Below are 11,137 nucleotides of genomic sequence, written 5' to 3' on the forward strand. Positions count from 1 at the left end.
TCAGCACCACATGTGATGTTCTTACAATAGTTTATTCTTTTTAAAAATTATTTTTATTAACATATAATGTATTATTTGCCCCAAGGGTACAGGTCTGTGAATCATCAGGCTTACACATTTCACAGCACTCACCATAGCACATACCCTCCCCACTGTCCATCACCCAGCCACCCTAACCCTACCCCCTCACCCCCCGCAACCCTCAGTTTGTTTTGTGAGATTAAGAGTCTCTTGTGGTTTACCCTCTCCCAATCCCATTAAAAAAAAAAAAAAACTTTTATTCTTATAAATGGAGTTTGATGATGCTTTTTTTCACATATCTGAAAGTGTTCCGGCCCTGTGTAAGCTCTTAAAAAAATTCCCACATGTCTGCTTGAATAACCTCTACTTACATGTAACCTCCCCTCTCTGGAAAATCAGTTAGTTGTGGTAATTAACACAAATAATGAGGTCTTCCTGTCAATATTCTTCTTGTGAGACAGAGACTCCATTTATAGACACAACTTTGCCCTGGTTATAGAATAGATATACCATGCTGATTCCTTTAGATATCAACCCAATTTGGGGTTTAGGAAAAAAAAAATCCAAATTTACAGTAACAATAAGGTGGTACTGCTACTCCCCAGTATCAGGAGATATAGCAATTACTTAGCAGAAATAATATAAATGATCGTTCAAAGAATAAAGAATTTAGCTGAGAATGGTGGAAAATTGTGAGGCAGGGCTGCTGATGAAGGAGGTACCAGGAAGGGCTGGTAATGTTCTGAGAAAGACATTTATAAAAAGGTAGTTCAAAATTTCAAATGGAAACCCATCCCGATTTTTATACTTCTATTGGGAAATGCAGAGTTTGGGTTTGAATCCCTTTGAAAAGGAGGTCTTGATAGAGAGTTACGGTTGACATATTAAAGACCCAAGATGGTCAGATCTCACCCAAGAAACACCCAAGATGGACTGTACCTCCTCAGCAGAGAATAAACATTATTTATCTTTGTTTTGGGAATGAAAGTTACTATATTTAAAAACAGATACCATCTAAATTGCACAAATTTAAGATTTTTTTTGTATAATCACATATGGAATGGATATTTTTTCTTTTTTTTTTCTTTTTTTTTTTTAAGATTTTATTTATTTATTTGACAGAGAGAAATTACAAGTACACTGAGAGGCAGGCAGAGAGAGAGAGAGAAGGAAGCAGGCTCCCGCTGAGCAGAGAGCCCGATGCGGGACTCGATCCCAGGACGCTGAGATCATGACCTGAGCCGAAGGCAGCGGCTTAACCCACTGAGCCACCCAGGCGCCCCTGGATATTTTTTCTTATTTGGATATCAAAATATTGTATTTCCCCTTAAGTCTTACGGAAGGTGTATTACTGTGTAGTAAGGAAGGGTCACGGTGTCTATCACATTCTTACTGCCTCACTCCAGGGAACCAGCTGCACGAAGCCAACCAGGAGCTACAGTTCAAGAACACTGCAGAAGACCTGGAGCGCTGGCTGGGGGACGTGGAGCAGCAGGTGGCCTCCGAGGATTATGGGAAAGGCCTGTCTGATGTACAGAACCTACTCAGGAAACACGGCTTCCTGGAGTCTGCTGTGGGCGCCCATCAGGTCAGTTGCCAGCTCTCTGGACATGGTAGACCAAGCTCCCGTCCATGCGCTGAGCACACTTGTAATAAGTAACTATTGACAGAGAAAGAGAGCAAAGGATTGAAGGCAAAACTTCCAGAATTTTAGTTGGTCAGCTGTCCCTTCCTAAGACCTTGTGTGGTGCAGTCATTGTCCTGGGTGTGGTTGTCGGAACCCCATGGCCAGGGGATCTTTGTGGGCTCCCCTGTATCTGGTGTTGCACTCTGACTCCAGAAACTTGGACTTCGTATTCCTGCTCGTCACCTGCTGCTGATGTGACCTTTGATGCATCTTTTCACCTTCTCACATCTCTATACGCTCATCTGTACTGCAAGGTTTGCACATGTTGTGCCTCTTCCTGTCCTGGCATTCCATGGGTCAAAGCTTGCAATTATCTTTAATCCTACTGCTTTATTTTTTGGTTAAGAACATTGAAGCCCATAGTTGTGAAGTGACTTCCATGAGGTCACAGAGAGAACTGGCAGCAGGGCGAGGACTAGGATGTGGATGTGTAGGATGTGCACTCTGGAGTGCAGGGTTATTCCCCCAGCAACCCACCAGATTGTCACTTGAGTTTATCTAGTCAGTTGTGAGACTGTGGACACTGGGTGATTTTCTGGAGAACACGCTTCCAGCTGACTCACTTTCTCATCCAAGGGCTCCTAGCTTGTACTTAAGGATGACTCTGTTGTTTCCTAGAAAGTCCTACTGATCTATCTTGTTAAAATCCACTTTTATGATGCCTGCTCCTTGGGTTAAATGGGAAAGACAGAATAATCTACAGGAAACAGAAAACAGGAAACAGGACAAGTCCCTTAGATAACTACAGGGATGGCTTGATGAGGGTGCAAACAAGGTAACAAAATAATGAGTTTCTTTTTGGAAACACCCCATTTCATCTCCTGGGCATTGTTTCTGGGATGCCACAAACTTCAGCCTGGGGAGTTTCTGTGTTAGTCACACCTGCGCTCATATGCAGGAGGAGTGTGGGAGGGAATCGGACAGAAAGTGCCCCCCCCCCCCCGTTTTCCTCCAGGCCATGGTTTATTAACACTCTCTGACAGTTACTTGTGCTTTATTAATACTCCTGATAGTTAAGGTGCTGTGTCTGTGGTTTCCCTGATTTCCTTGGCACACTCTCGGTATATTCTGGTTTTCTGAAATGTTTAGGAATTACTTTCCTATAAATAGCTCTTGGGTGATGCTGTGGCCCTCGGCTCAGCATCCCCTGTCACTCTGTCTCATGGATCCGGTTAGAAGTCATCACACAGTACTGGGGGGAGCTGATTCTCCCCAAAGCCTCCTCATGCTGAACCCCAACCCCCTCTTTCTACTAAACGATGGCATTTCCTGACACCTATTCTGTCTCTCCCTCAGGATCAGGTGGACACCCTCACAGACCTGGCAGTATATTTTGAAAAAATAGACCATCCCGATGCTGGAGACATAAAAGCAAGGCAGGAGTCCCTAGTGTCCCGGTTTGAAGCTCTGAAGGAACCACTGAGCGCCCGGAAAAAGACGCTTATTGACCATCTCCTCCTGCACCAGATCTGCAGGGACACGGAGGACGAGGAAGCCTGGATCCAGGAGACTGAGCCCTCAGTGGCTTCCACCTACCTCGGTTAGTTCCTGAGCATGCGCGGGCTGAGCCATAGAAGACCAAGGCTCAGAGAGATCTGGGACAGCCTGAGACACAGTTGTGGGGGATGCAGAGTTTGCTTTCAGCTCTTCCCTCTCACACTCAGGAACAATTTTTCCATCTTCCATAGAAGATTTTGTTAAAATTCATACCAAACAGATTACTTCCTAAATTAAACCATGAACAATGCCATGAATTGAAGGCCTCTGAGAATAGCTGGAGGGCTCAACCGTTTGCTACTTGCTCTAACTTAAGTTACTGCCAAGGCCCTTGGCTGAGCCATCATGGATGGTGCTCGAGGTCCCAAATAATTTTGTCCATAGTGTCAGTGCCTCCCTTCGGTGAAGATCTGAGCTATGGGAAAGAGAAAAGTGGTGGGACAGTAGAGAAAAGTACATACCTTCCTTTCCTTTGGGAGCTGTCCATCATTGCCAGTGCTGGGGTACAAGCAGAATGCAAACTTCAAACCCAATAGTGGGAGCATCTATGAGGTGTTGATGACGGTGACAGTGGAGGGGCCAGCCTGGGAGAACTTCTAGAAGAGAAAAGACATTTTGAAGGGTGGACAGGCATGGAGAGCTTCTGGAAAGTCATTTAGTGGGAAGTACAGGGAAGGATTTTTGAAGGGAAGAGGGGGAACCGGTGGATGGGAGATAGGTAGTTGACATCTGGAACTGGAGTGCTGAGAAACTGGAGGGAATTAACGATGTATAGCATTTAGTTGGTGCTTGCTAATGCTAGCAGCAAGGGAGGCATATTTTTATAAGTTATTTCTAATCTTTACAAAGAAAACTTTAAAACATATAACACGTCATTTTCATGGTGAAAAACACCTAAGTTCAAGGATTTGATAACTTTCTGACATCCATAGGAATTAGTAAGTGGAAGAGTCTGCTTTTTACACCGTAATATGCTAAAACAAAATTGGTTGCATGCTATTGAAATTTCTGGTTGAAGAGTTACTTGCCTTTCTGCCTATATAGTGACTTATTTATTATCTTTTGTAAAATAATGAGTTGAACTTTCTCAGTACAAAGAGACAAGGGGAACAACAGTGAGCAGAGTTCATTCAGACAAATGATATAAATTTCAGGAAGTCCAGACAGAGACTAGCGCCTCAAAGGGAAAAACTTGTAGGTCCAAGAGTAATAAAAATTAGAGTAGCCTCTTCTCATGCACTAGAAAAATACCTGACCTTAGATTTATTTTTCTCTGTAGGCAAGGACCTGATTGTCTCCAAGAAGCTTCTGAACAGACACCAAGTCATCCAGGATAACATTGCCAGCCATGAGCCAAGTATCCAAGCGATAACAGAGAAGGGAAACAAAATGGTAGACGAAGGTATGTATGGTTCAGGTTGAACTGGTCAATAATCACATGCTAAACTTAAAGGAAGAAGTTTGCTCAATTTTAGGGCTTTAAGGGAATTTAAAGATATCTGATTCACATTCCCTTTTAATGCAGAAATTCCCCTTGGGCATTTCTGACAAACACAATGATGATACACTATTGCTTATATAATCCAATAGCAGGAAACTCCCTACCTCATAAATCAACCATTTGTATTCTTCAGTTAAGCCAAAATTATTAAATAAAATATTTTTATGCTAATAATCAATATGACCTTCTGTAGAAGTTTTAGAATTTAGAATTTAAGTTACAAAGCCCCAGAAAACAAATCAGGTCCGTTTCCCACATGGGAATTTCTGGATCTGTGAAGACTTGCCTCAGATCATTTGCATTTATTTATTTTGATCATTTACATTTAAAGCAGGTATAGTCTGGATAGTTACTAGTACCATTTCTTTAAACTCCTTATTTGTATACTCTCAGTATCTCTCCTCCACCTGGCTTCTTGTCTTTAAAAACCCCCTACTGCTTAAAGATGATGTTTGAAACTGAACATCAAAACCTCAAGTTCTGGCTGTACTATAAGCAACACAGATTACATTGGATCATCTCTCCTTTGATTCAAGAATAATTTGTTGCCAACAAAAGAAGAAGGAGGAGGAGGAGGGGGAGGGTAGGAGGAAAAGAAGGAGAAGCGTAAAGTGTTGCTAGCCAGCATCCGGCTATCAAAAGTATAGTTTAAAATTCACATTGCTGACCAAAAATTCCGATCTCAACTGAGGGATTCAAACTAAAAATATTTATTTGCAGTTCCTATTTTACTATAGTGACTCCTCTTATTTCTCTCCTTGAATTGTAATTGTGGATTTCATCTATTTCATTCAGTTCTATCAGTTTTTGTTTCATGTATTTTGAAACTATATTTTTGTGTGCGTACATATTTAGGCTTGTTGTGTCTTCTTAATGAATTAAAATCTTTCACATTACGAGAGATAGCCCTCTTTGTCCCTGGCCATACCCTGAAGGCTACTTGGTGCTACATCAGTACAGCCACGCCAGCTGTCTTTGATTCATGTTTGCACAATATATGTTTCTCCATCTTTTTGGTTGTACTCTATTTCTTTATGTTTAAAGCAGATTTCTTACAGAAAGCATAGAGTTAGGCTTCACTTTTATGTTATGCAATCCGGTAATCTCTCTCTTTTATGGGATTGTTTAGATCATTTAATTTTAAGGCAATTATTAATATGGTTAAGCTTAAATCTAACATCTTGCTATTCATTTTTCTTTGTCCATCAGTTTCCACTTTCTTTGGATTAATGATGCATTTACTACAATTCCATTTTATCTCCCTATTTGTTAGATATAGTTCTGTGGGGTACATGTCTATGGGAGATGTGTGCATATGTGTTTATTCTAGAGTAGTGATTCTCCAATTATGGTTTTGATAATGCTAAGACATTATATGCCTTTTTTCTATTCATTCTTTTGTAAGTGCACAGTGAAATTTTCTACATGATGTTTGATAATGCCTTTGCTCTAGTGGCTAATAGAATTGGATATTCTTTTGTTTTAAAAATTTTTGTTTCAATTTCTGATATGGTGACTATTAATAGATATCGCCATATGAGCAAAAGCTCTTAGGGGTCCTCAATAATTTTTGAAATTATAAGGGGATTCTTAACTATAGGGAACGAGCTAAGACTTGTTGGAGAGAAGTGGGCAGGAGATGGGCTAGATGGATGATGCGGATTAAGGAGGCCGCTTGTGACGAGCCCTAGGTGTTATATATACGTGATGAACCACTGAACTCTACACAAGAAACTAATTTTAGAACCCAATTTTACCATGTATGTTAACTAACTAGAATTTAAATAAAAGCTCGAAATGAATTTAACAAAATATAACAGGATTCTGGGAGCAAAAATTTAAGAGCCACTGTTCTGGGATTTAAATATATAGATCTCTAATGTATCACATCCAAACATCATAAAAGCATACTATTTCATGTGTAGAATAAGATCCGTAAGCAGTATGTTTCCATTTCTCCTATTTTCTCCTTTGTATATTGATGTCACACATTTTAATTTTACATATGTTATAAATCTCACTGTAGCTTGTTGCTAATTTTGTCTTACCAGTCAATCAGCTTTAAGAGGAAGAATGGAGTAAAAAACCCTTTTTATATTTATTCTATATGTATTCACATACATTCACATATTTTGTTCTTTGTTCCTTTGACTACACTGATATTTTTACCTCATAATTTTTCTTCTACATGGAGATCTTTCCCTAGTAGCTCTTGTAGTGCAGGTCTGCTAACCCCACATCCTCTAAGCTTTTGTTGGTCTGAACGACTTCATTTTGAAGCACATTTTTAGCTGATACAAATTTTTGTTTGGCAGTTTCTTTCTGGAATTAATGATGCTGCTGCTTTGTCTGTCGACTTGTGGGGCTTCTGATGCGGAGTCCACTCTCACTACTATCTCTGCTCCTCCCTGTGTAAAATACCTCTTTCCCCTATTACTCTTTTAAGCTTTTTATCACTGGCTTTCAGAAATTTGATTACAGTATAACTTGATGTGCTTGTCTTTGTTTGTTAAGCTTGTGATCACTGAAGCTCTTGGAACCTCCAGGGAGCACTCTTAAGGGGGAACTGATTTAACGATGGGGCTAATACTGAGGCGTCCTTCTTCTGGTCCACTTTGGTGGGAACTCCTTGCAGCCCTATGTTGAGCCTTAGGGATTTGGGCCTCCTGTTTTTTCACCCCCTTGTCCTAACCTTGAGGAGTCTCCTGACATGAGCCTGTAAGTCTCAAACATGCAGGGAAACCCCCCTGTACATCTCCAGGGCTCTGTCTGTGTGTGGTGTCCTCCTTGGCCCCTGCTCCTCAAGCTTGGGGGTCTTGCCTGCCCTGCTCACTCTGCCTGCTCAGCTCAGTGTGCCAGCTGGTTTTGTGTGGTGTCACCCCGGCCCTATAGCCCAGAGACTGCCCTGCACGTGGGGGCACATCTCATTTCCTTCCCTTCTCTGAAGAGTCACAGTCTTCTGCCTGTGGTCTGGGCGTCGTCATATGTTGCAGTCTGTCTTGTTTTCTAGTTGTTAGGGTGAGAGAACTGGTCGTGTGATGATAAATCCCTTCTGGGCAGAACTGGCAATCTGTTGGATTTTCTGTTTATTCCAGAAAATACATGTTTTTGGAACCCTGGGCAGGACCCACACGAAGTCTTCTGTTTTCAAGTCTATGTACCACAGACTATGCCACACCCTTCTCCACCGCACAGACACACCCATCCTCCCTGACCACCTACCGACGTTCCATCTCGGAACATTCTAACACCCAGGAATTTAGGTGAATTGCTACACTGACAACGTAAAGCAGCAGTCTCATGCCTTCTTTTCTCTCCCCCAGGAAAGTGATGTTACTGAGGGCAATACTCATCCTTTCTCTAACTCTTCCACAGGGCACTTTGCTGCAGAAGATGTGGCCTCCAGGGTCAAGAGTTTGAATGACAATATGGAGTCTCTCCAGGCTCGGGCCAGCAGACGGCGGAATGATCTTGAGGCCAATGTCCAGTTCCAGCAGTATCTGGCTGACCTGAATGAAGCAGAAGCATGGATTCAAGAGAAGGAACCTATCGTAGACAACACTAACTATGGGGCTGATGAAGAAGCAGCTGGGGTAAGGGGGCATGGAGGTAGACATTGCCTAGTTCTCACCAAATGGTACCGAATTAGACTGTGGGATGGCTATAGGTTCTTGTGAGATTATTTGGGTGTTTCCAGAATGATAATCTTTGGCCTTGCTTTGGTTGGGATAACTTCGGAGTTGACACAAATCCTAAAATGTACACTACATTTTCCTGATCCCACAGAGGTTTATAGTTTCCTTAAAGATTATCTAAACCCCAAAGGGCATGGCTAGAGATCCATGCCTATCTTGGTCCATCCTAAATTTCCCAGAATAACCTTGGGCTTTCACAAACCAACCATGGTTCTAAGATATATACAGTTTCATTACTTTATTGACATAAAATCAGGCAGACATGTTGGGACAAGAACCTGAAAGGTCATAATTACCCTCTATGTCTGCTTCTTGTTTTGTTCATTGTCTCATAAGCCGGCCTCGTGTTTAACAAACCTTCAGCACTAGAAGTAATTGTGGTGGGCGTCTAAAGTCATGCTAGTATTTAATACCAAAAACTAACACCATTCGCTGCACCTCTTCTAGCTGTGGTGTGGGTCAATAAAACACTTGCGCAATTTTGACTTCATTTTCATTAAAGCAAAAGTGGTGAATATATTGAAATTGTCGATCATTTAATTCCTAGCTTCCCAATACTTGCAAATTTAGAGTTAAAGAAACAAACAAAAACCTCTCTTTATTATAGATGGAGAGTGTCTCTTACCAGGAATTAGGAGAATTGATACAATCCAAATAATACCCGAACGACTCCCCAGAATGCTTAGGGCTCTTCCCGTGCTCACTTCTAATGGCCCCTCATCAACAAATCCAGGCTCTTCTGAAGAAGCACGAGGCCTTCCTGGTGGACCTGAGCGCCTTCGGGAACAGCATGCAAGCCCTGCGGGACCAGGCGGTGGCTTGCCAGGTAAGACGCGGAGATGCCGGGAACCACTCTCCCTGCCCGACGAGAGAGGATTCTCTTTCTTACTGGCGTGTACGTCCAATAACCCAGGAAGCAACTGCAAAGGAAATCCTAAGTTCTCTGGGCCTTCTAAGCAGGAATGGTGGCCTCTCGGTAGCGTCCACAGACCTAGTTCACAACGGGCTCTCGGAGAGCGCCGTCACACGCTCATGGATGTGTTCTTGCTCTCCACCGTCCTTCCTTGGATATTTCCATTCCTGCTTCTTTCCTGCCCACCCCCTACGCACACCTCTCCTTCTCACAGTCCCTCCTGATTCCTCGTCTCCCTTCCTGGTTGTTTGTGTAACTTGTAACATGTCAACCGTGCACAACCTCGAATGAAGCAGAATCCCGACTGCAGGAAGACTCCAGTCTATTAGGAGATCAGGAAGTGCTTCAAATAAGAGCCCATGACAGACATACGGACGGGTGGAAGGGTCTCAGGGAATGGAGCTCCTCTCACCAGAAATAAAACCGTTGCAAAGTAGGAGGATCCTCACGGCTGAGGTGAACCAGTTTATCTGGGTTATTTTTTAAGATGGTTTACTGCGTAGATGAGAAGGGCTTTTCTAGTCAATACGATTTGAGTGCGAAGACACGAAAGCCCCGAATACTCAGGTGCGTTGGGGAAATGGGTCCTGCGAGTGCTGGAGAATGTGAAGACGGCCAGGAGCGAGCCCGCGCTCAGGGCTTGTCCCGCACAGCAGCGAGGCTGGGACCCACTGAGTGACGGGGCGCCTCCGTGCAGCAGCGGAAGGAAAGAGAGAGGCTCTGGGCTCGTACTCTGCGAGTAGACAGCAGACGTGGGCAGGACATGCCAGGTCATCGTGCGGGCACGGAGCCTGTGTGCCATGCCTTCCTCAGGGACAGGTGGGAGAGTGCATTGTGCCTGGTGAGGAAACACGGTGCTCCAAGGATATAAAATCAGGAGGGTCTGTAAGGGAGGCACACATCTTCCACTCTGAGGGGAAGCTGGCGTGGGCCATGGCTTACAAAGACGTGTCGTACTCCGTTCATTCTCTCAGAGGTCTGACATTTGCATAAAGTATAAATCAGAGAAGGCTACACCTTGGAGAGCATGTTGCTTGCTAAAGAGAGGTCCAAGATCTCTGATCTCAGTTTACAGTGTCAGTTTTTGCAGTTCTGTGGGCTTTCCTGTGCTTTACGTCATCCCTCTCTTAAAAAACAAAAAAAAAGTCCATTTTTCACTGATGTAATAATTTAAGGGTGAAGGGGTTGGAAGGGTTGTCAGTGAAGGCCTGGGAAAGGCAGAAGGCCATGAGAGATAGTGGGTTTTTCACTTTCTCGAAGAATCTTCTGAAATGTTGGGGCGTAGCAATCTTATTACCTGCTTTACACCCTAGAGGCTCGGAGCACTCGCTATGTTTCTGACAAACTACACACTCAGTGACTCATTCTGTGTTCACGCTTCCCGGCCCCCTGTCCCCTCAAGGGTCAGGGCGGCACCGTTGTCTGAGAACGGTTCATTGCAATCTCCCTCTGGCTGGTGGCCGTGTGGGACGGCCCAGCCCGAGGCTCTCCTCTCCCGGCAGCCGAGCACGGCTCCCCACCAAGCGGCTGGAGAGAGACGTGTTTCCAGCCGGTGACTGACGGGTTCTGCTTCCTGCTCTCGTTCAGCAGCAGCAGGCCGCGCCCGTGGAGGGAGCCGCTCGAGAACAGAGGGTGGTGGCTTTATACGACTTCCAGGCCCGCAGCAACCGCGAAGTCACCATGAAGAAAGGCGACGTCTTAACTCTGCTCAGTTCCATCAACAAGGTGACCTTCCCTTCTAACCTTCTTCCCATCAGCAAGACAGCGCCTCCATGGCCAACCCTCCCCGCCCTGCCAGATATCCAGATTTTGCCCAAAGAACA

At 43.9% G+C, this 11,137-nt stretch overlaps 1 protein-coding gene across 1 annotated transcript in view; it reads left to right on the plus strand.

The window, feature by feature from the left end:
- The window catches only part of SPTA1 (spectrin alpha, erythrocytic 1), a 65,013-nt gene that overhangs the window by 17,387 nt on the left and 36,489 nt on the right, over positions 1–11,137 (plus strand). The window contains exons 16-21 of the mRNA XM_032318843.1: positions 1,428–1,609; positions 3,005–3,248; positions 4,485–4,607; positions 8,082–8,299; positions 9,135–9,227; positions 10,902–11,039. Of these exons, the coding sequence (XP_032174734.1) occupies positions 1,428–1,609; positions 3,005–3,248; positions 4,485–4,607; positions 8,082–8,299; positions 9,135–9,227; positions 10,902–11,039 (998 nt within the window). The remainder of the gene's footprint in view (positions 1–1,427; positions 1,610–3,004; positions 3,249–4,484; positions 4,608–8,081; positions 8,300–9,134; positions 9,228–10,901; positions 11,040–11,137) is intronic.

This window comes from Mustela erminea, chromosome 17 (genome assembly GCF_009829155.1).
Source record: "Mustela erminea isolate mMusErm1 chromosome 17, mMusErm1.Pri, whole genome shotgun sequence".
NCBI classification, from domain to species: domain Eukaryota; kingdom Metazoa; phylum Chordata; class Mammalia; order Carnivora; family Mustelidae; genus Mustela; species Mustela erminea.